This window comes from Mustelus asterias, chromosome 16 (assembly GCF_964213995.1).
Source record: "Mustelus asterias chromosome 16, sMusAst1.hap1.1, whole genome shotgun sequence".
Lineage (NCBI taxonomy): Eukaryota > Metazoa > Chordata > Chondrichthyes > Carcharhiniformes > Triakidae > Mustelus > Mustelus asterias.
The window spans coordinates 70,047,318-70,073,580 of NC_135816.1; the positions used below are offsets into that span (position 1 = coordinate 70,047,318).

The following is a 26,263-nucleotide window of genomic DNA, read 5'->3' on the forward strand; positions in this document are numbered from 1 at the left end:
GGTTCTACTAGAGGCAATCCCGTATGAGAGCAGGAATTGCCTCAAGTCGTTACTCATGAACGACGAGCCCCTGTCGCTATGTATGTAGCAGGGGTCCCGAACAGGGTAAAAAGATCACTGAATGCCTTAATCACTGTGGCAGTCGACGTGTCCGCACAGGGGACAACAAACGGGAACCGGGAGTATTCATCTATGATATTGAGAAAGTACACATTCCGGTCCGTTGAGGGAAGGGGGCCCTTAAAATCCACACTCAGCCTCTCGAAGGGGCAAGTGGCCTTGACCAATTGTGCCCGGTCAGGTCGATAAAAGTGCGGTTTGCATTCCGCGCAAATCCGACAGCTTCTCGTTACCGACCTGACATCCTCCACCGAGTAGGGCAGGTTGCGGGCTTTTATGAAGTGGTAGAGCCGAGTGACTCCAGGATGGCACAGGTCATTATGGAGGGCGTTCAAGCGGTCCTCCTGCATGATAGCGCATGTTCCGTGCGAGAGGGCATCCGAGGGCTCATTGAGTTTCCCTGGACGATACATAATATCGTAATTATAGGTGGAGAGCTCAATTCTCCACCGCAAGATCTTATCATTCTTGATCTTGCCCCTCTGCGTATTACTGAACATAAACGCCACGGATCGTTGATCCGTGATCAGGGTGAACCGCTTCCCCGCCAGGTAATGGCGCCAGTGTCTGATGGCCTCCACAATGGTCTGAGCCTCCTTCTCCACCGCTGAATGCTGAATTTCGGGACCTTGAAGGGTGCGGGAAAAAAACGCGACGGGCCTGCCTGCCTGGTTTAGTGTGGCGGCCAGGGCGAAATCCGATGCATCACTTTCCACCTGAAAAGGGATGGATTCATCCACCGCGTGCATCGTTGCTTTCGCAATGTCGCTTTTCAAAGCCTTGAAGGCCAATTGGGCCTCCGGCGTGAGTGGGAAAGTCGTGGACTTGATGAGTGGACGGGCTTTGTCCGCGTAGTTGGGGACCCACTGCGCATAATAAGAAAAGAAGCCGAGGCATCTCCTCAGTGCTTTTGCGCTAGCGGGCAAGGGAAGTTCAGTAAGGGGGCGCATATGGTCTGGATCAGGGCCGATGACCCCGTTTTCCACCACGTATCCCAGGATAGCTAACCTGCGCGTACGGAATACACACTTCTCCCTGTTATAGGTCAGATTCAGGCGAGACGCAGTGCGCAGAAAGTTCTGGAGGTTTGTGTCATGGTCCTGCTGGTCATGGCCGCAGATGGTGACGTTATCCAGGTACGGGAAGGTAGCCCGCAACCCGTTCTGGTCCACCATTCGGTCCATAGCACGCTGGAAGACCGAGACCCCATTGGTGACACCAAATGGAACCCTAAGAAACTGATATAGACGACCATCCGCCTCAAAAGCCGTGTATTGTCGGTCCTCTGGGCGGATGGGGAGTTGGTGGTAGGCTGACTTAAGGTCTATGGTGGAGAACACCCGGTACTGCGCAATCTGATTGACCATATCAGATATGCGCGGGAGAGGATACGCATCCAGCTGCGTATAACGGTTAATGGTCTGACTGTAGTCGATGACCATCCGGGGTTTGTTCCCGCTTTTAACCACCACGACCTGCACTCTCCACGGACTAGCACTGTGCTGTATGATCCCTTCTTTGAGGAGCCGCTGAACCTCAGATCTGATGAAGATCCGGTCTTCAGCGCTGTAACGCCTACTTTTAGTAGCGATGGGCTTGCAGTCTGGTACCAGATTCTTAAATAAAGAAGGTGTGGTGATCTTTAGTGTGGAAAGATTGCATGCGGGGCGCTTTGGGCAATTTGGAGGCTGCGGCTGATTCCCTACTGCCAGCGAAGGGAGTGGCCCACCGTACTGTAGGATCACACTCTTCATGTGGACCATAAAGTTTAGTCCGAGGAGAATTGGCGCGCAAAGGTGCGGCAACACAAGGAGCCTGTATCGCTCGTAAATTGTGCCCTGCACCTCTCGGGTTACCACACAACGTCCTTGGATCGGTACAGACCGGGACCGTGATGCCATAGAAATTGTCTGCTTGGCAGGTAGAACCCGGAGTCCACATCTTTTTGCAGTGTCAGGGTGAATAAAACTCTCGATGCTCCCACTGTCAAACAGACAATACACAGTACGACCATTTACCTTGATGTTCATCATCGAACAGTCAAGCCTGTGATGCTTTGTCTGGTCCAGAGAGATCGACGCCACCGTTGGCCCTTGGGCGTCACTGCATGCAGCCGAGGTTGATACTGAGGACCCCTGCTGGTCGCTCCTGGTCGTCGTCGACCACGATGGCCGCCCCCATGAATCGCACGTGGGTGAGGGCGCCAAGCGTAGCGACTCCTGGTGGTCATCCTCCTCCTCCGTCAGCCACGATGGCGCCGTCCTGGATTCGCACGTGGTCGGTCCTCGTGGGTACTGCGACGCCGAAGGAGATTGTCTCCGCTCTGGAGGGTCACAGGCTGCACTGCCGTTCTTGGGCTTCGACCTGCAGACTTTCGCGTAGTGCCCCTTTTTACCGCACTGACTGCAGATCACCGTTTTAGCTGGACACTGTTGCCGTGGATGCTTGGCTCCTCCGCAAAAATAGCACCGCTGGCCGCCTGGAGCTGCCGCCGTCGTCGGGTCGATATGGGAGCGCGAGCCCGTGGGGCGAGGAGGGATTTGTGCTTGCTCCTGCCACGTTGTCTCCATGTGGTCTTCGGGGTACAGAGCCAAGCTTTTCGACGCTGCCTCCAGCATCTCAGCCATCTCCATCGCTTTGGTCAAGTTGAGGCTCCCTTTCTCCAATAGCTTAAGCCGGATGTACGAGGACCCTACCCCTGCTACAAACGCATCTCGGGCGAGGTCGTACATGTACTGCTCAGCCGACACAGCTTTGCAGTCGCAGCCCTGGCAAGCTGCAAGAGCTCATTGGCGTAGTCCTCCATGGTTTCGCCCGACTACCGACGTCGTGTAGCGAGGAGGTAACGAGCGTGAATCTCGTTGGGTGGTCTCGTGTATCGTTTTTTCAAGAGCTCGATGGCCCTCGGGTAAGTGGTGGCCGCACGAAACGCGAGATAGACCGTGTCGCTTACCCTCGCGTGGAGGACCTGGAGTCTGTCGTCGTCCGTAGTAACTGCTGCAGAGGCCGCCAGGTAGTCCTCGAAACACTTCAGCCAGTGGTCGAAGGTGTTAGAGGCACCGACCGCACGTGGGTCCAGCGTCAGACGCTCTGGTTTCAGCATTTGCTCCATACTCTCTTTACTGTCGTGAGTTTTGTGTTTGTCAATAAAATTGATGCGCAACAATCAAGCACGAGGTACAAGGCTTCAGCGATTGAAGGCTTTTATTGACAAACAATGGAACTATCTAACACGAGTACACCAATCCAGACTGGAGGGGTCCCGCCTGAGCAGAGGGTCTTATACCTCTCCCCAGGAGGCGGAGCCCGACCGGGATGTGCCATAACAGCATCCACCACAGGTATATTAATCCCACAGTGTAAACACTCTAACCCAACAACAACATTATAACAACCCCACAGTGGCAACACCCTAACCCAACAGTAACATTGGAATAACCCCACAGTGGTAACCAACGATGGTTCACCACACACACATTCGCGGACCGCAAATTCACGTGCTTCGAGAGGCGCTCCCGACATCTTCTCGTGTGATTTAATACACTTCCAGATCAGGCACCAGCCTGACCCAGCCATGTAAAATTCGGACCTAAGCCTTCCCAACTTCCAGCCAGCAGTCTGAACTTTGACTTTGCACCACAGATAACCATGCGCTCAATTCAACTTCAGCTCTTTAAATAAAATCTCACTTTACTCTCACAGAATTGTTTGACTGGAGCAAGGTTATGGTAATTAACTGTCAACAAAACGTGGCCCTTTAAGGACATCACTTATGCATTCCTCATCAGGATCTAGTTATCGCCAAATTACCAAGGTGAGGAAATGGATTGAAAATATCAAGCTGCAACTCAGAATGAAATGGCTGCTTTTTTCTTCCTTTTAATATTGCTTTGCAAACACAAAGTAGTGTGATCCCTGGAGAGTGAATTCTATGACTCCATAACTATGAAGTAAGGCCTGTTTTAGAACATTTTCATATCAAACCGCACACTTCAAAGACAGGAGAGAGAATATCGGGGAACATTTGTGAACTCCAATTCTCTAGCAAATCTTGTGGATTTTTTTGCAGATAATTTTTCTTGATATTCGTATCTTACAGATTCAACAGTTTCATTGAGGTTAGTCAATTTGGCTCTGCCTGCTCACGCTCATTAGGAAGATAGCGGAGACTACTCAAACTCTGCTCACGTAGAATTCACTCAAACCAGGGAATGGTTTCACAACGTCAGTCTGGGCTGAAGTACAACCTAGCTCCCAGAGGTGAAAGATCAGGGGCTAAACCAACAGTGAAGCGAAGAATAATTAAGACATCGGGCAGAAGATGGAAGGCAGCCGGGTTATTCTCTAAGGCGGTCAGCCGTTTTATTTATAGATGATCAAATCCTGTCGTTTGGAGTGTTTGAGAGCTACCAAGCTCCTCAGACGGTGTAATTAGAGGTTGGCGCAGGTGGTCTCAGATCGGACATGGCAGAACAGGAGACGCCACAATTTGACAGAGCAGATCAGCCAGTTCCCAGGAGGGTTAGCAACACACCTGCTACCTTACACTGAAAGATAAAGGGACGCCTGGGGACTGAACAAAATCTGAAACCCTCCCAACACAAATTATACAAATTCAACTCTGTGATGGGGAGGGAAGGAGCACTCATAATCTCAAATCTGAAAGCAAAATGTGGTAAGGGGGAAAAAAATCTTCTCATGCACACAAGAATGCCCCTTATGGTTGCTGCAACAGTTATTAGTCGTTCTGAGATAGAAGGTTAGTTGTAACACCCCCAGGTCGAGAGGGCTTTGGGCTGAAGGGCCGGAAGAAGGGTTGAAATAGAAATTTAAAAAATCTTAAACCACAATCCAACCCCCACCCATTTCCAGTTTTAATGGAACTAGGTCAGGTGAGTGACCAACATGATCTCAGGAGGGTTAACTCTTTGAGGGATGTAGTATGTCACTATTTTTTAGGCTTTTAATTTAATACCCATGTAGGTCGAGTTTCGAAGGCTTTGTCAAAACCAGGAGGTGAAAGCAAATGAGAAGAGCTGCATATTTACAGCACGGCTTGTGGACCAGATGGATCAGGAATATTAATTCCTTGCAACTAGCGTACCTCTATAACCCACCCCATGATTGATTTGACGTGATTCCCCTTCCACCCTGCGCCCTTCACCCTACCCCACCTCCCCCCTTCATCCCCGCCCAACCCCACCTCAACAATCACAGTGTCCTCCCCGACCACAACCCCTCCCTCTTCCATCCTCATTCCTCCCTGGCTGTGGCCTTGTGTCACAGGCTTTTCTGCCCAATGGACAGGTCTCGTGTCAGCCACACTGCCTATCAGGTGGGAAACCTGGCGCAAACATTTAAATTATTTCCTGTTGTTGAATTTACTTCCAATTTCTTGTCCAGGCCTCCTCCATTCTACTTGCTCTCCTCAACATAAGGGCCATTAAAACCTCCATTTTAAAAATGAATCAAGGTTCTGTGAAAAGTGAGTTGTTGTGATCTGCAGTGCTCAACCTGAAAGGGTGAGGCAGTGGATCTGATGGTAACTTTCAAAAGGGGATCTTTTGCAAGCTGCCTATGGCTCAGTAGGTAGCACTCTCACCGCTGAGTCACAAGGTTCTGGGATCAAATCCCACCCCTGGGCTTGAGCGCAAAAATCAAAACTCACACTGAAGTACTGCACTGTCAGATGCGCTGTCTTTTGGATGAGATGTTAAACAAAACGTTCCTGTGCAAGATCCCATGTTATTATTTTCAGGAAGAGCTGAGGAGTTCTCCCACAGTGTCTAGGACAAGAGTGATCACTCAATCAATGTCGCTAAACAGAATATCTGCTTATTATCACATTGCTGTTTGTGGGACCTTTCTGTGCACAAGTTAGCTGTTGTGTTTCCTGTGTTACCAGAATTATTCCACTTCAACAGTACTTTATTGGCTGTTAATCATCTGGTGGTCTGAAAAGCAGTATAATTGCATGGTTTATTTCTTCTCTCTTTCTGCTTCCATTTATTAACAAAAAACAAGAACCTGAGGCTTAAAACACAGTCAAGCACTTGTACATCGCCATATCTGCCTCAGCCAAATGCAGTTTCTATAGAAAGGTAGTACAGGTATGTGCAATAACAAAAATTCTGTCTCAATGGCTAATGAGTTTAAATTCAATTAATAAAATATGGAGTTGAAAGGTTGTCTCAGTGAAACTATCATTGATTGTTGTAAATCCCATCCAGTTCACTAATATCCTTTAGGGAAAGAAATCTGCCATCCTTACCTGGTCTGGCCTACATGTGACTCCAGACCTACAGCAGAGCGATTGACCCTTAACTGCCCCCTGAAATGGCCCTCAGTTCAAAGGCAATTAGAGACTGGGCAACAAATGCTGACAGTCCCAGTGATGCCTGCATCCCATGAAAAAATAAACAAAACAAGTAATAACAATTTGATTCCAACTGCTTAACCTTGTGCAAGATCCCACACTCTGTGCAGAGATGGAACCATAGAATCCCTACAGTGCAGAAGAAGGTCATTTGGCCCACTGAGCCTGCACTGGACAATGCCCACCCAGGCCTTATCCCTGTAACCCCACATATTTACCCTGCTAATCCCCCTGACACTAATGGACAATTTATTATGGCCAATCCACCTAACTTGCACATCTTTGGACTGTGGGAAGAAACCGGAGCACCCAGAGGAAACCCACGGGGTGGCACGGTAGCACAGTGGTTAGCACTGTTGCTTCACAGCTCCAGGGACCTGGGTTCGATTCCCGGTTTGGGTCACTGTCTGTGTGGAGTTTGCACGTTCTCCTTGTGTCTGTGTGGGTTTCCTCCGGGTGCTCCGGTTTCCTCCCACAGTCCAAAGATGTGCAGGTTAGGTTGATTGTCCATGCTAAAATTGCCCCTTAGTGTCCTGAGATGCGTAGATTAGAGGGATTAGTGGGTAAATGTGTAGGGATATGGGGGTAGGGCCTGGTGGGATTGTGGTCGGTGCAGACCCGATGGGCCAAATGGCCTCTTTCTGCACTATAAGGTTTCTATGATTCTATGATTCACACGGGGAGAACGTGCAAACTGCACACAGACAGTGACCCAAGCTGGGAATCGAACCCCAGGTCCCGGGCGCTGTGAGGCAGCAGTGCTAACCACTGTGCCGCCCTGAGTTTGATCTGCTGTTTAGGGTAACCAGTGTGATGGACAGCATTAAATGTGGCCTGGGTTGTAAGCAGAGCAGGTGACTACAGTGCAGGCCATGATGACTGCAGTGAATGGGCAGTGTTCCACAGTACAGTGTGCAGACTCGATGGACTGCCCTCAGTCTAACATTGAGCAGCATGGGGAACCTGAATCGTGGATGATGAGAGAGCTGTTCTTCCAGGCAGGAACAAATGAGTCGGGGCCACAGTCTCTCATAGGAAGTGACCCATTTAGCCGAGCGCTTATTATTCAAGGACACGAGGGAGGCAGATGGGCAAGATGAGACTCGACCAGAATAAAATTGAACACTGACTATCGATTAAACCAACAAAATTGCATTTACTTGTTATCATGTTTTCATATAGTCTCGATGTTGTGAAAAGAGCATGAAGCAAATATGTAGGTTAAAAATAAACTCAAATATATTGCAGCAGATGCTTTAACTGCAGTGTAATAAAATCAGTAGACGCAGCAGAATGATTATTGGAACCCTTACAAAAGAGACACGATAAACTTTTCAATTGATTTAAAGGCAGAAAATGCTAGAAATGCTCAGCAGATCAGGCAGCGTCGGGAGAGAAACAGTGTTAACAGGTTAGATTTTTGTGGAGTTGTGGAGACTCCACAGTCCATTAAAACGGTGGACAAGATCCGATTTTCAGGACTCTCTCCCCACACTTGTGGCAGCCTCAATTTTTGCTAGCACAGGAGAAGGGTGCAGGCAGCAAGTAAACACCCTGTACTCCTCAGCTGGCTGGCTCCATTGCAAGGGTAGGCATCTCCTCGCCCCCAACAATTTTCCATGGAGTCAGGCCAGCTTCTCAGGGACTCATAGTTCACAGCACTTAGGATGGCCATATTCTGGATGCGGGAACTCTTTGAATGATAGCATCAAAAGGTATATTCTATGCATCTTCACCCCCCCCCCCACCCCGCATTCCAACTCATGGAACCCACCTCCCCCAACTCACATGGTCCCCTCATACACTTCATGCCAACTATACCTCCCCCCTCCTCCCCATAATGGCCCTTTTTACCCTCCACACCAACTCATAACACTTCCACGCTCATTCACCCAGCTCTGTACAGAACCAATGAACCCAATAGTGACAGTGGCATACGTGGAACAGCCATTCATAACTTAAAACAAAATTGCTGCTGTAGTAACTCTACAAAAGTGTCAATCAACCAGACTGAGTGGCACGATGGCACAGTGGTTAGTACTGCTGCCTCACAGCGCCAGGGACCCAAGTTTTATGCTGGCCGTGATTGTGTGGAGTTTGCATGTTCTCCCCATTTCTGCATGGGTTTCCTCTAGATACTCCAGTTTCCTCTCAGTCTAAAGATGTGCAAGTTAGGTGGATTAGCCATCGTAAATGTGTAGTGTAACGGGGATAGGGCAGGGGGGAGGGCCTGGTTATGATGCTCTTTTGGAGAGTCGATGCAGACTCAATGGGCCGAATGGCCTCCTGAACTATGGATTCTATGGATTTAAAGTACAACAAATAGAAACAATAAGCACTTGAAACCTCTTTATCTTGTGTAAGTAAACACTGAGCCACTGACAAAATAGATCACAGTAAAACTGTTAGTCAAGTAATGTGTTCCCTTTTGTGCATCTGTGTCAATAAAGTAAAGCCTTTAAGAAGTATGGGCTCTTAGTCAAGCTTCATTATGTATGCTTATAGTTTTTGTTATTGATACTTTAAAGTGCTGGTTGCAGCAGCAGTTTTGTTCAAGAAAATTTCTCAGTATTTCCACATGCTATTGTTACTATAGTGTTCACTGGGTCTGTACGGAGTGTTTACTAGGTGAATGAGCATGGAAGTACTATGAACTTGCATGGAGGATATAGGGGGCATTGAAGTGGGTGGCGGGTGTGCATGGGTTAGTATGGAGGGTATGAGGGGTCATTGAGCATGGATAGGGATCATGGATTGGCATTAGTTGGCATGGATAGGGCACAGGAAGTTGGTGGGACGGTGAGAGCTAGATGCCCTAACACTTAGCAAAATAATTGGGGCCAAGTCCCAGAGAACTGAGGTGGGCCTTTTAAACAGCCTGCCCACCTAACCACATGGTAGCCCATGTAGTCCTCCCTGATCTGTGTTCAGGGAAAGTGGGCTCAATTCCATCCTCCTTCTCCTCGCACCCCCATCCCCTCCCCATCCCACTCCCCCTGCTGCCTGGAGTGAAAATCACACCATTCAAGGCACTTTTTCTCCTGAGGTGGGTTCACCAAGCCAGGAAATTTCCCAACTTGAAGCTAACCACTCCAATGGTTAAATTCTAACCTATTCTTTCTGGTCAATGACCTTCTATATAGCCACCTGTTTCTCTCCATAGATGCTTCCTGACCTGCCGAGTATCTGTCACATCTCCTGCCTTTATTTCAGATTTCCAGCATTTGCAGTATTTTGCTTTGGTATTAAAACTAATTTGACTGGGTTATCCTGAAGAAATTACTTGAGTGAGAAAAAGATTTTTGCTCACCAGTCTTGCTACCCCTGTAGCTCCTAGAGCAGTGAGTTCATTATTACCTTGAAGTAACTAAAGCCACTAACCATTCATTTGTGGGACTTGGCTTTGGATACAGTCCAGATCAATGGATAAGATTTGTTGATGGTATGGGTTCCAAAGGGCAGGCTGAACCCAAGCAGCCCACAGAACAACATTGCAACAATAATTGGCAATCTGACAGAACAAGACTGGTGTGGGAAATGGAAAATCCCTGGTTGAGTTGGAGTTGGAAAGTCCCATGGTGAAGCTGAGTTCTTATGAACATCAGGATCAATCAGAAGTTGATGGGCTCAAATTTCACAAATCCCATCCAGGCTGACACATTGATGCTGTATTGGGAAGTGTTACGTTTTCAGATGTTCCCCCTTCTGACTGAGACATAAGGGCATTAACAATCTGACAATATTATCTGAATAATGGCAAAGGAATTCTCCTCAAGCCCTGACCAGTTGTCCCTCAATAAAACCATCGACATAGTTGAACTTTTATTTATCAGATTGTTATTTGTGAGACCTTGCTATGCACAAATAGGCTGCCCAGAAGACAACAGTGACTACACTTAGAGACATAGAGATATACAGCACAGAAACAGGCCCTTCGGCCCAACTTGTCCATGCCGACCAGGTTTCCTAAACTGAACTTGTCCCATTTGCCTGCGTTTAGCCCACATCCCTCTAAACCTTTCCTATCCATGCACCTGCCCAAATGTTTCCATTCTGTTACATTAGAACTGGTTAATTGTGAAGACTACTTTTTCTCTTCAATCTGAATTACTTGGGGAAGAAAAATTGGTGTTTGCTCTTGAAGCACCTGGAGTACGATATAGCTGAAACGTTCTTCATTTGAGGTAAATTTCTGGGACAAGGTACTCAAAACTTTCCTTCGCATCAAATATTATGCTCAGATTCTGCTAGAGTGAGGCACCTCACCTTGTGGCCTATTTGTTTGCTCACCCTCCAGCTTAATATTTTTGTGTTGAGAATTGTTAGAAATGGGAGCTACCAATAGTGCATCTGGGACCTTGGTGAATTTAGAGTCATAGAGTCTCTACAGTGCAGAAGGCCATTCAGCTCATTGAGCCTGTACTGACAATAATCTCGTCAAGGCCCTATCCCTGTAACCCCATGTACCCTGCACATCCCACTGACACTAAGGAGCAATTTACCATAGCCAATCAACCTAACCCGCATATCTTTGAAATGTGGGAGGGAACCCACGCAGACATGGGGAGAGCGTGCAACTCCGCACAGTCACTCGAGGCCGGAATTGAACCCGGGTCCCTGGTGCTGTGAGGCCGCAGTGCTAACCACTGTGCCGCCGTGCCGAATTAAGAGACCAATGCTCAATCTCCAGAACCACTGCGATTTAAGGATTGGGAAAGAAACGGAGGAATAATAGAAGGGAAAATTTTCTGAATTAGAGTAAAGCTAAGTATGGGAGAAATAAAGAGAGGGAGGCAAAGATACATTGATGCACAGGGGTACGGATGATTGATCGATAAGTGAGAGGGACTAAAATTTTACTGGCTTTGTGTGCCTTTGTGTGCTGGGACTTCAAAGTGAAAAGGTTTGACAACTTGCAGTTAACACACTCACAATTTGTGACCACTTGGAATCTTGCCAAAAGAGGGAGTAGGAAACTGTCCATGATGAGAGGTTTGAAGAGCTATGTTTCCAGTTCTTTGTCTTCCTTGGTTTCCCTGAGTCACACTGAATTCCTGTGTCAATGCCATGAAGAGTGTAGACTCAACCTCCATCTTTCTTTCTCTATCTTGCTTGTCCTGACTGAGGGGTAGCTCAATGACCAACTCCGAAGGAATTGGTAATTGGATGAAGTGAACCAAAAATTATGTGTGCCTTTTATTCATCCAAATTATGGTTTCAGTGTGTTAATTTGAGGCACATTGTGTAATTATTGCAACAGCCCTGTTACTTTGCAATATTTGTGCCTTTACATGGTTCCCTACCTGTGACCAGCTGCTAAATAGGATGAGGTGGTCAAGATGGGAATATATTTGGCGATAGTGTAAACTTGTTTTTTTTTCCAATAAACAGAATGTTAACTTGATATTATATGTGAATGTATATTAAACTTAATTCACCCCAAAAGGATCCTAAGAAAAACATAAAGGTGTGAATTAGCGTACTGCATCTGACCAGAGAGGCTTTGATCCTCACTTTTACGCAACCCAGCTGGTGCAGTTAAATCTGGCTTAGTGCTGGCGAAGGTTCCCATCTGATGTCCTCTATCCAGCTGCCAAGTGAACAGGTGGCATCACCAGCAGAGTCAGCTATGAAGCTTTTCCATGCTTGATTGGTTTTCTGGAACTGTCCAGTCAGGCACTCGATCAATGAACACTGAGGGCACGCTGGCATCCATGTAACTTTTGATAAATATACAAACCCTGGCATATTTCCCAGGGTAATGGTAAGGGGGGAATGGGGAGCCGGGGGTGGGGGTGGGGGATGAGGTGAGGGTATTGGGGAAATGGAAAGAAGGTAATAAAAGCATGGTGACAGTGGTTAGCACTGCTACCTCACAGCACCAGGGATCCGGGTTCAATTCCCTGTTTGGGACACTGTGCGGTGTCTGCACGTTCTCCCTGTGACTGCGTGGGTTTCCTCCAGGTGCTCCTGTTTCCTCCCACAGTCCGAAAGACGTGCTGGTTAGGTGCATTGGCCGTGCTAAATTCTCCCTCAGTGTACCCGAACAGGAACCGGAATGTGGCAACTAGGGGATTTTCACAGTAACTTCATTGCAGTGTTAATGTAAGCCTACTTGTGACAATAATAAATAAACTTTAAATGCTGTAAGAGTCTGAACAAGGAGTTAAATTTACATATAGTTTAAACCACATTGATTCTTAAGTGAAGGTTGTTGAATTCCACTGATTAGATGTTACTTTATCCTGCAATGACTGAGATGGATCGGATATCACTTGTTTGATAATTGCTAAATATTGGAAAGTCGTTGCTCCCCCTATTTGCATTATTGATTCAGTTGGTTTCAGATATGCGGTCATAAATGCCATGTCTTGATAGAGGGCCGGCCCAATCGCCAACTCAAAAAGGATTGATAATTGGATTAATTGATGTTAAATTTGTTCAACCAGATCAGAATTGTAGTGTGCTCATTAGAGACAAAGTGCTATGTCTGACGTCTGATAATTGTACACTCATAACTTATGGTCCTGCTGCACTGTGGTATCTGTGTCAAGGTGATGTGATTTTCATGCTGTGTAATTACAGTATAAATAAGCAGTGACACTCCCAAGTTGGTGGTACATCACATTTTGGTAATGGCTTGGAATGCATAGTTCAGTTCTAACTTTGTCAGGTTTAATTTCCCCAGATGTTTCTTTGCTGTCACATTTATATAGAATTCCTTCAGTGCATCATTGTAATGCAGTCATCCCTGCTTATTTTGATTTAATAACTGTTAAGATATAAACAAAGTAATCAGCATACTACCAGAAGAGATTAACCTCTGACCTGCCTGAACATCTTTGCTCCATCATCAAGTGTGATCCTGAGCTGTCAGTCATCTGCCATTTGAATTCTCCATCCTACTCTGAGCAATTGTCCACCAACACCTCCACTTTCTCAGAAGATTAAGGAAATTTGGCATGTCCGCTATGACTCTCACCAATTTTTACAAATGCACCATAGAAAGCATGCTTTCTTGATGTATCATAGCTTGGTACGGCTCCTGCTCTGACCCAGACTGCAAGAAACTACAAACAGTTGTGAACGAAACCCAGTCCATCAAGCAAACCAGTCTCCCATCCATTGACTCCATCTACACTTCCCACTGCCTCAGAAAAGCAACCAGCATAATTAAGAACCCCACGCAGCCCTGACGTACTTTCTTCCATTTCCTTCCATCTTCTTTCATCAGGAAAAAGATACAAAAGTCTGAGGTCACGTACCAACTGACTCAAGAACAGCTTCTTCCCTGCTGCCATCAGACTTTTGAATGGACCTACCTTATATTCAGTTGATCTTTCACTACACCCAAGTTGTTACTGTAACACTACATTCTTCACCCTCTCCTTTCCTTCTCGATGAACTGTATGATTTGTCTGTATAGCGCAAGAAACAATACTTTTCACTAGATGCTAATACATGTGACAATAATAAATTAAATCAAATCAAATCTCTGTTGGCCACCTACACTGTTTTAAAGAAGCTTGAGGAACAGCATCTAAACTGTTTACCTTGACTTTAACAACTTCACAACCTGACCATGTAGTATGATGGAGTGTGTTTGACAAAGTCCCACAAAGGGTTAAAAGTGGCCTATACTCATCATCTGAGCATCCAGGAGAGAGCAGCTTGGGAAGAAGGTGGTATGGTCAGAACTGTAAACATGTCAGTTGGAGTGTTTATAAGCTAGTAGTCTTTGAGAGTTATTGAAACGACTCCAACACAGTAATGGAGGCCACAGCTCCCATTTCCTGTTGAACAGCAGTAATGGTTGTGTATGGACTGGTATGTGGATGATGGGGTGCAGATATCACCGGCCTTTCCTTTCCACCACATTGCCAGACCATTGGAGCCTGAAATTCTCCATATTCCTCTCTCCACTCTGCTATACTGCAGCACCAATCACACATCACTGAGCCATGGTTACACTGTTTATTTCGCCAGTTTCCATAATTATTGACTCCATTTCTGACATGGCCATCACTTTCGTAATTTAATCATTAATCCTCCGCTCAATCACAGGCCAGTCCTTCCTTTCTTTCATTCCTTGCTGCGTAGAAGTTGCTGTTTGCCTGTAACATTTCCCAGCCTGGACATAAAGTCATCAACCTGAAACACCAACCCTATCCTCTACTCTGCATGGATGTTGGCTCACCTGCTGAGTTTTTCTGGCTCTTTCTGTTGTTAGTTGGACTAAGCCGCTTCGTGACGACTTGCCTGTGAATGAAGTGTTCACGGAACAATCAACATTTAAATGGTACTTGGATACCAGTGAGCACAGCTTAGGCTTCTGTTTAAATGTACAAAAACTCAGCTTTGCTTGCTTGACTGGAGAACCATGTGGAGATAACACTGCAACTCAACAGTACTGTTTCCGTTTTGCTGCTATAGAGACAAGTGTCACACTCATTCATTAGACAAGGAATCATTTCATGTGCAAGGCAAGACAGCTCGTCAATAATGAATGAAACACACTTTCGTGATACATAATACATAATATTACTCTGAGCTTATAGTTTTAAAGAAACATGGAATTGAAGTTAGTACGTCACTGAGCAGAATGAGTCATAGATATAAGCGAGTGTGGGCTACGGTCTTCCCTAACCAAGATAAAAACTCAACATGAGGATTCCCTCTTCGGTTCAATATATATATATATAATGCTCAATATTAAAGTGAAGCATGGTACCTTGCTGACATTTTCCCCTCAATACTCTCAAGAACAGTTTTTTGTTTCAACCACTCATTTATCTGATGTTTGTAGGACTTCAGTGTGTGAAGATTGGTGGCTGGGTGTGTCCTTGTAGTAATGAGGAGGAGTTTCAGAAATACTCCACTGGTTATAAAGGGATTTGGAACATCATAAGAACATGGAGAGTTGCTATTCAAATGCAAATGATTATTTTCAACACTATTCAAACTATTTTTTCAATATAGAGGCCAAGAAGATTCCCGGTTTGATCTGTGCTGATTTAACTTAGCACGCAATATTAGAGAAGGAAATGGTGAAAAGAATGTTAGATATTGTCATTTTATGAACTTATTTCTAGAACAGAAATATTGAAGATGTAAAGATTTAAATGGACTTTGTATAAAGGCATCAAGAACCTCCAAACCAAAACATTCAAACTGAGGGAAAAATATAGCTTTATGTTGGAGCTTATCACTTAGCAGTGGATCCTGTGTGCGTGTGTGCGCGCGTGTGTGCAAGGTATTTGGGAATGGGAGGGTTGTGGGGGGGGCGGGGCGGTGGGGTTGGTTAGTTGGTGGCTTGTCACTGCATCTTTCATGATGATTCAGGAGCATTTGCCATATCTAAAGGATACTAGCAATTTCATCGCGATCATATGCCCTCCCTATCTTAGCTTGATCAATTTTACCTTTTGTAGGTTATACAGATTATAAGGGTCAGTTTAGCTCAGTTGGCTGGATGGCTGGTCCGTGATGCAGAATGATTCCAACAGTGCAGGTTTGATTCCTGTACCAGCTGAGTTTATTCATGAAGGCCCTGCCTTCTCACCCTTGCTCCTCGCCCTAGGTTGGTGACCCTCAGGTTAAATCACCACCAGTCAGCTCTCCCCCTCAAAAGGGGAGAACTGCATATGGTCCTTTGGGTCTATGCTGACATTTCATTTCATGTTCATACAGATGGTCATTTGAAAGTACAAAACTTGAGTACTGCTGAAAAAAGACATCGGCCAGAATTTTCCGGCTGCTCTCGCCAGCGGTATCTTCCAGTCCGGCCAACGGCAAGCCCCCACTGCGGGTTTCCTGGCAGCCGGGGGTTCATACAATGGGAAACCCTGATGACAGCGATGGGACCAGAAGATCCCACCACCAGCCACCTCTGTCGTCATGAAACAACCGGGGGTGGGGGGTGGAATCCCACCCATTTTTAAAAAAAACTTTTCGTCTTGCACTTATCAGGACAATCACGAGATTACCAATGTCAGGGGAAGCAACAGCTTCATTCAGTATGAGAAGAGAGTGCTGATTGGTTGGCAAGAGGACTCTGACAGGTAGAGGCATTGCTATGGAGAATGCACCAGCTGATGGGGACTAACAGTTTCAACAAAATGTCTCTTCTCAGTAATACACAAGTTTTGTAGGTTAGGTCTCTCCCTCGCTTCATTTTTTCATGTGTCATTTCAAATTTGTCACAATTGTGTGTTTCTAATGGGCATTTATGTTTTCCCTCAGAAGTGGAGGTGAATTCTATTTTTTCTGGGGCACTTTCTCACAGCATGGGCAAGTATTTTATTTTGAGCCAGTCACATAGCTCCCACGGACAACCTGGCTCTAAGTTTCCACTGTGAGGATCTACACTGGCAGATAATGAGGTTCCGTTCCAGATATAACTTCATAAAACGACAATATCTAACATTCTTTTTTTCCCAAATAGACAATTTTTGCCATATTCCTTGACTAATATTGGGTGCTAATTTAAATTCGCACACATCAAACCGGGAATCTTCCTGGCCTCCATATTGTAGAAATAGTTTGAGTAGTGTTGAAAATAATCATTTGCGTTTGATTAGCATCTTTTTCATGTCCTTATGATGTTCCAATCGAAAAACTGCAAACATGATTGTAGGCTATGCCTGATGTATTGCCCTTCTCCCCCTCCTCTTCCTCAGAGGTGAGAGGGGTCACAATTCCATTTTCCGAGACCCAGTCCTTCAAGATTGTTGAACCAGACAACATCTGCACTTTACCAGAAACAATCATTGGATAATTATCTGAAAGAGGAAGCCTGAAACTTTATAGATCATACAATTAAAAAGTTGGGCTCCACATTTAAACAAAAAACTTGGATTTACATAGCACCTTCCTGGACCTCAGAACTTCCCATAGCAATTTATGGTCAGGATACAGAGTAACTTACTTCTCTTCTTCAAATAATATCATGGGACATTTTAAATGCCTGGGAGGGCAGATGCAGCCTTGGTTTAACATCTCGAGCATGCCATTATGCGCTTGGGTATCTTATGTGGGATTTGAACCTGTGAACGTCTGACTCAAAAGCAAAGGTGCTGCCAACTGTGCCAAGGCTGACAGAACAGGAATAGGTGAGGGGGAGGGGTGGTGTTGTGAAAATTATCTGCAGCTCCTACCTGTTTTGCACCATACTCATAGCCATCCAGTCAGCCGGGTAGACATTTTTCCCAATAAGATCCTTGAATAGGATGAAGGTTTCCATGAAGAAATCCTGAGGGGAAATAAATCGGTCAGGAAAGAGTGCAAAATCAACCCACAAGCAGCAAAAAAAACGAGTCGCATATTTAATTTATAATCAACAAATTTTGGTTAATAAACCAATGTTTCATGGTCAAAAAACACAAAATGATAGCCATCCCGCCAAAAAGGAAGTGATGTTACATATTGCACCCTCTCTTTTAACCATAGGTTCAAAGTCTTAATTTTAAAAGAACATATAATCTCATGCTCTATGGCACGTTGTTGAAGATGTTAGAATATGCATTTTGACAAATATTACATTCATTCTAAATGACAATGTCCACAAGATGCAAGTCAGGAATGTAATGGAATACTCTCCACTTAACTGGATGAGCGCAGCTCCAACAACACTCAAAAAGCTCAACACCATCCTGGGCAAATTGGGCACCCCTCCATCACAATAAACATTCATTCCCTTCACCATCAACATCCAGTGACAGCAGTGTGTACCATCTACAAGATGCATTGCACCAACTCAGCAAACCTCCGTAAACATCACCTGCCAAACCTGTGACCCCTAACACCTAGAAGGATAAGGGCAACAGATGCATGGGAACATCACCATCTGCAAGATCCCCTCCAAACCACTCACCATCCTGACTTGAAAATACATCCTCATTCCTTGAATAACACTGGGAACTCAGTAACAGCACTGTGGGTGTATTTGCACGTGGACTGCAGCGGTTCAAGAAAGCAGCTCACCACCCTTCTTAAGGGCAATTAGAGTTTGGCAATAAATGCTGGCCTAGCCAACAACATCCACATCGCATGAACTAACATAAAAAGAAAGGGGGCAACAGGTCCTAGTATAAATGCAGAGAATCATTCACCCCATTGTGGCATAGTGCCGTAATGGTTGGCGCTGCTGACTGATAACGCCAGTGATTGTCGTGGGTTTTGCATGTTCTCCCTGTGTCTGGTTGGGTTTCCTCTGGCTGCTCCGGTTCCCTCCCACAGTTCAAAGATGTGCAAGCCAGGTTGATTGGCCATGCTAAATTAACCCCAATGTCTGGGGGATTAGCAGGGTAAATATGAGGGGTTGTGGGAATAGGGTCTGGGTAGAATTGTGTTCGGTGCAGACACGATGGGCTGAATGGCCCCCTTCTGCCCTGTATGGATTCTATAACCTGCATTTCCCTCTTTTTATTTGCAAGAACACACTCTCTCCCTTTTGCCTTGTGTTGATGAACTAGAATAGAATAATAGTGCAGAAGGCGGCCATTCAGCCCATTGAGTCTGCACTGACGACAATCCCGCCCAAGCCCTATCTCCATAACCCTATGCATTTACCCTAGCTACTCCCCCTGACACTAAGCGGCAATTTAGCATTGCCAAGCCACCTAACCCGCACATCTTTGGACTGTGAGAGGAAACCGGAGCACCCAGAGGAAACCCACGTAGACAAGGGGAGAAAATACAAACTCCACACAGACAGTGACCCAAGCCAGGAATCAAACCCGGGGCCCTCGGGCTGTGAGGTAGCAATGCTAACCACTGTCCCTGCTGTCCCTAGAAGACCAATATTTGAAAAGGGCATCATTATCGTCTTTACACTGCATTTTCCACTGCAGCATCTTCCTCTAAGATCATCTCCAAACATGTCAACCCCGTGCGACAAGCAGCCATTCTATTCCTTATTGTTCGGGAGCTATCTTCCACCTCAGCAGCACCATTAGAACATTGAGGAGGAAAACAGTGCAAATATATGAATCCTGCTCCAACCAGACTTATCCACCCAATTATGACACTTTACCTAACCAATCCATGATCTCCAGGAAGTTGTGAAATCTCCGATAGAAAAGCCAAGGTCAATTAGGGGAAAGATTCTGCAAATTCCCTCTCCAATCCTTTTGGGCAATCAAAACTAATCCAGGGGCAACCCTGACCCTGATTTATAGGATACCCACTCAGGATAATCTGTGCCCTAACTGGAATCAGGACACTCGCACTTGACTGTCTAGGGGCAATGTTTGCTCTCTGTTTTTGGAGTGCATGTGTGTGAATGAAGATGGTGGCATTTTAAAGTCTTTGACACGGTTGTAGGCACATGCAGTAATTTAAAGGAGTTGAAACATGTGTGGCCAATGCAGGGGGTTTTGGGTTGCTGTAGCTTTGAGGAAAAATCAGCTCGAAATGTATGGCTTTGTCAATTATTTGCAGTTGACCTGTGCCAGAAGCACTAGAATAGGAAATCACCACTCCCTCCCTCTTCCAGTGACTGCCATGCTATCCATTTGGAGGGCATCACAGCTGATTCCAATCCTGCTATCCTCAACATCCCCTCAGGCACAAACTTCCAGCAGAAATTATTGGATCACAGCGTGGGCTGCAAATCCATTTGACTTTTCTGCTCCTCTCTCTGCAGGCACCTTACATCATCCACGCCATCAGTCCATCTGAGGGAATCATATTCCATCGTATTCTGAAAAGCCTTTTCATTTCCCTGTTCACTGGATCTATTGACTCTGTCTACATTTCACGTCGCCTCGGCAAAGCAGCCAGCATAATTAAGGAACCCATGCACCCCGGACATTCTCTCTTCCACCTTCTTCCGTGGGAAAAAGATACAAAGGTCTGAGCTCATGTACCAACTGACTCAAGAACAGCTTCTTCCCTGCTGTCATCAGACTTTTGAATGGACCTAACTCACACTAAGTTGATCTTTCTCTACACTCTAGTTATGACTGTAACATTACATTCTGCACTCTCTTGTTTCCTTCTCTATGTACGGCTTTGTCCGTGTAGGGCTCAATATTTTTCACTGTATACTAACACATGTGACAATAATAAATCAAATCAAAAGTATTCTCAAGTTATCAAGACAATGAAGCAAAGAACCAACAAACAAGAGTTTTGGAAATTAAGGGGTCGATTAGCACAACTGACTGCCCTCATTAACGGGAATGTAGGAAGCTGCTTGGTTAGAATTTCCATCAATTAGACAGCTGGGAAATCACAACAGCTTACACTTGTACAATACCTGATCTATCTTTCTGACCAAATCCTTACTCGGTGCCTCGAGACGTTTTAGTATGCTAAAGGAGCTTTATAAATGTAAGTTGTCGTTGTTTCTGCCAATTGTGTATTTTTTTTAATTCCAATCGCCTGCTGTCTCTCCAGAGGGTACATTCAGTGCCCCCACATTCCCAGGGAACCCTGAGCAGAGAAAGATTTTTTAAAATTCTTTGATGGGATGTGGACATCACTGGCTAGGCCAGCATTTATTGCCCATCCCTAGTTGCCCTTCAGAAGTGCAGTCAGACATGGGGCTACTGTGGATCTGATACTCCCTTCAAGTTTAGGTTTCTATTGAGGGACATGGATGCATTGAATTTGCCCTATAATCTCTTAAAGTCCACACTTACGTACCCTATCTTCCCACTTGTGACTTTGTGTCTGTGACATTGTCCGGGCTTGATATGCCGATCGTTTTGACTTGCTCTTAATGTTTTATTTGTTTGGAGTAACCTTTCACGCATCAAAGAACTTTTGAAGAAATTAATCTTTTTTTATTAAATATTCAGATAAATATAAAAATATTGATGTGTACAAAACTGTAACAGTAAAACGTTTCCCTGAGGACTTCAAATGGGATTAACTGCCAGAAGTCAAAACTCGATGGAGTTATTACACACTCTTTGTAAAAAGGCAAACTTTAAAGAAAGAATGCACATTTATGTAGCACTTCCCTCATCTTGAATCATAGAATCCCTACAGTGCAGAAGAAGGCCATTCGGCCCATCGAGCCTGCACCGACAACAATCCCACCCTGGCCCTATCCCCATAACCCCATGTATTTACCCTGCTAAACCTCTGATACTAATGGTCAATTTAGCATGGCCAATCACTCTAATGTGCACAACTTTGGACTGTGGGAGGAAAGCGGAGTACCCAGAGAAAACCCATGCAGACACGGGGAGAACTTGCAGACTTTGCAGAGACAGTGACAAAAAGCTCTTGGGTGTACCACAACTAAGTAAGCAATATTGAAGTGTAGTCACTTCCATAAACCTGGAAACGATGGATGGGATTCTCTGGCCTCGACACTGGCGGGCATCATCGTGGGCGGGACTGGAAAATATTGAGAGCCATTACAGTCCCACCCACGATGATTCCTGTCAGCATCAGTACCAGAAAATCCCACCCTAAATTGGGCAGAATTGATGTTGATTGAGGGATGAATGTTGGCCAGACAACAGGATAACTTCCTCCTCTTTTTCGAATAATATCCTCGAGGATTCCTACATCCACCACATGAGGCAAGCAGAGCCTTATATTGTACACCACGTTTGCTTATCTGGCAGTGCAGCACTCTCTCAGAATTGTACTGAAATGTCAGCATTAGGGTTCACATATTTCTGCTGGTACATCCACATTCACACAAAATGGATTGCTTCCCTCATTAACAAACAATCAATATCAAGCACTCTCTCATACTATCCTTAGACTGGACTTCTCAGATGCTTCGAAACTCTGCATTACCTCTCTGCAGTGTCTCTAACCTCTAATCTCAAGGATTCCCTTGCTGGGATACAATTCTTGGCACACTTATTCGATAGTTAAGTGACTGTCCTTCAAGTGAAATGTTGGGAAGGTTTTTACACAGAGGAAATGAAAGAGACCTGCTTGACAATAAATTGAAGCCATTGCAGCAACACTCGATTGCTGTGAGTGGTGCAAATCAGATATTGGAATTTATGGAACTGGTCAATATTGAGCAGAAATAATGAGGTAATCCTGCCACTTTATGAATCATTGGTGGGACACAATTAGCATACCATGTGCACTTTCTGCTGCCTCAGTACACAGTGGGCATTGCAGCTACTGAGGAAAATAACCAGAATGGCTGAGGAGATGGAGGAATTGGATTCTAAAGAGTGATTATGTAAATTGGACATGATCTCAATGGAAAAGAGAGGCTGAGAGGTGACATGATTGTTCATAGGATTCTAAAAGGACGAGATAATGAGGAGCATGACAAGCTATTTCATCTTGTTCATGAGAACCAGAGAACACAACTTGCTTTTGAAGGCAGGGTACATTCAAAACTAATTTGCAGAAACTGTGGGCAAGGTTTTCTCTATGGGCTTCTGCACCCTGTTGACAGACACAAATAGCAGGGGGTGGGGGGTCAGAACCTTGCAATGTGTTGGAAACAGTCACTTGTTGTAATCTTTCCCAGAACAACTAAAGCTCAGGGACAGGGATCAATATCCAACTGAAGATGGGCTCTTAAAGCTAGGGCTCCAATTGGAGACTTTCCAGTTCAAAAGCAGCAGCAGGACATAATGGCAGGTAAGTAAGAGAGAGGTCGCTTCAAAATTGATGCACCCTCTCTCCAAGGTTTATACATTTAAACTGAAAATAATTGCCTTGGCAGAGTGGGTGGGAACCCCTCGTCTGACTAAACCCAGGCAGGTTTGGAGGAGCTGTAATCCCACGAGAGGCACCGCCCCCTTCCCAACTGCCCCCATCCAATTTGCTGCCAGGAGGCTGTCTCCAGACAGCTAAAATAGCCCCTGTTTCCTGCAGGTACCTGTGAACTGACTGGAAAATACTTGTTGGCCTCCTGTAATTAGCCATTCATTATTTTAAACCAACTACCTGCCAGGTGCAGAGGTAACCCTGCTGCATTCTGCACGCCCACCCTCACCCCCTACCCCCCCCCCCCCCCCCCCCCCGCCATCCTCCTTGATCCTCTTCCCCCCCCCCAGTCCAGGAAAATGTCCCAGGAACGAGAGGGAGCACACTAGCCGGTGGCACTATTTTAGCTTCCATCTGCCCCTGGTCCCTGTGGGGTTAAAAATTCAGCCCAATATTTCAGTCGGTGAGTGACCAGTTTGTTGAACAGGATGCCTATAGGTTGATGACAGATTAAGTCATTCAAATGCAAATCGGTTAGATTTCTCTCATACGTAGTATATGTCATACCATCAGAAGGAACAGGTGACTTTGGACCTATAGTTGCTAAAACTGGCAGCTTTCCTTCTGCTCACATTCAGGTCTGTAGTAAACTAATTGATGGGAATTGATTCCAAGGATTAGTCCAGAACTCAATTATCACTGGGTCATAAAACTGCCAGGATGGAGAAGGTAAACTAGACACATCTTGATGTTTTTTACATCTCAATTCTTATGACACTTTGAGCCCATCTGAGAGCTGCAATGCCCAAGGCTCTGCCATTTAACTGAGATGCCATGTTGATTCCGAAAGTGCCCAGTGCCCTGGCCAAAATTTCTCTTTCAGCCAAAAGCCTTGAGAGCAGATTGATTATGCATAGATACAGATGGCTGACCTATTTGCTTACATATTGCACCCTTCAAGAAGTAAGTCATTAAGCGAATCACTTTCAGACCTTTTGGCAAAGTGCTATACATAAATAGAAATGTCATTATAGATTGCCAATGAAGCCGGCTCATGTTAAATAATATTTCTGGTCAAAGTAAATGAAGGTTGCATCATTTGCTGCAAATATAGACCCGATAAATGATGTTTACGGAGCTTCTTGTGGAGATTATTTTGGCATTAAAATTGTTTTTAAGGCTTTCTATGTTGTTTGTTCTGAATCTAGGGTAGAAAACTATTTTCCTGGCAGCTTGGATATGAACTCAATAAATTTTTGCAAGAAATATTGATCAGTGTCTTTTAAAAAAAATAACCCCTGCAATTTCAACCATTTGTCTCTTATCATCTGGTTAAGATTTTTCAGTGTCTCTCTTTATAGGATTTTGTCCCCCAGCTAATGGCAGTGACCTTTATGAATATCCCGAGCACAAGTGATGGTTCTGTATTGTATAGTTGGAGTGAGAGAGTCAATGCAAGTTGGAAGATTCCAGGAATTTAAAGCTGAATTAAAAAGTGCGGCAATAGAGAGAGAATGGGAGTGTCGTGAGGGGGGATCTGTTGGGGTTCAGTTCTTTCCCAACTCCTGAAGGTAATGACACTGGGTGAAGTGCAGTTCCAAAAGGAGCACTTAGTGTTACCCAAGAGACCAAAGTGAAGGCCGGGAAGATGAGGCTTCGAAACTCTCCTAAATGCTTCCTTTTATGGTCATGGAAACCTCAGACTATTCAAATAGCTGTTTGTTTTTCCTTTTCTCTCAAAAAAATGTTTGTAATTAATTATTTCATTTCTTTTTAATATTTGCATCTCTTCTGGGCTGTATCTTTTTTTCTGTCCCTCACCCTCTGTGTATCTCTTTGTCCTTTTGTTGGAGTCTAGTCAGCGACACCTCATTCCTGACGGCAGAACGAGAAGTGGCCACGACTTCCGTCTCTTGTTTTTTTTCCCATTTAGCGTGCGATTATAATTAAAATTTAACATGCCGGTGACGTGCGTGGGAGACAGAAGCACTGCAGTCAACAGTGCAGCAGGAACGGGTGGGATATGCAACCTCTTGGTCAAACACAAGGCGGCACGGTGGCACAGTGGTAAGCATTGCTACCTCCACAACTCCAGGAACCCGGGTTCAATTCAGTCTTGGGTGACTATCTACATGGAGTTTGCACATTCTCCCCATGTCTGCGTGGGGTTCCTCTGGGTGCTCCGGTTTCCTCCCATACTCCAAGAATATGCAGATTAGATGAATTGCCCTTGCTAAATTGCCCCTTAGTATCCTAATATGTGTAGGTCAGGTGGATTAGCCATGGTAAATGTGTGGGGTTACAGGGATAGGGCTGGTGAATGGGCCTGGGTAAGATACTCTGTCAAAAAGTCGCTGCAGACTCGATGGGTTGAAAGGCCTCTTCTGCACTGTAGGGATTCTATGAAACAGGGAGGATCTGCTTCATTGCTAAAGCTTTCCTGCCCAACTCCATTGCCATTAACATAATACCTGAGAGCACCAAGGTTGTTTTTAAAATTTAAATTTCACTTGGTAAATATTTCATATTAGATTGGTTTCATTTTATTCATGTGTGCATTATTCTTTTATTGACAATAGCTTAGTCAAAGAGCTAAGTGTACTGGCGAGCCTCATGGCTGGCACAGATTGATGGTGACAGAGGAGTCGGCAGCATTTCCTTTACTGCAGAAAAAACAATGTTGTGTTTTTGTTTGCTCTTTATTGTTAGTATTTAATGTTAGTGTCCAGTGTTGTACTCTGTGCAAGCTCAGCTGGCCTTTATTTCTATGCATTGTCCAAGAGCACCCTCGGACCTGACAACTGAAATGCTGTAGGTGAGCTCAAAGCCCGGTAGGGACTCTTCCAGCCAACACCTACTTGGATCCACATATGGACAGTACTGACCCCACCCTTTAGGCCCCTCATTTTCTTACCTTGACTGACTGAGCCCATCTCCAACCCTCCAAGTCCTTGTGTGACCTGTCTTACCATTTGCCAGCATTATCCTCTGCATATAACAATTTCCATTTTTGTGATAATTCCACCTTCACTATCATTTAGAACCTGTTCTTCCTGCATAGAAAATGGCTTGAAACAGTTCACTCTCATGTTAACCGCCATGAGGTCCAAATACATTGGCACC

General features: G+C 45.2%; 1 protein-coding gene across 1 annotated transcript in view; it reads right to left on the bottom strand.

The window, feature by feature from the left end:
• The window catches only part of LOC144505239 (dedicator of cytokinesis protein 2-like), a 618,318-nt gene that overhangs the window by 187,141 nt on the left and 404,914 nt on the right, over window positions 1–26,263 (bottom strand). The window contains exon 29 of the mRNA XM_078231263.1: window positions 17,653–17,747. Within this exon, the coding sequence (XP_078087389.1) occupies window positions 17,653–17,747 (95 nt within the window). The remainder of the gene's footprint in view (window positions 1–17,652; window positions 17,748–26,263) is intronic.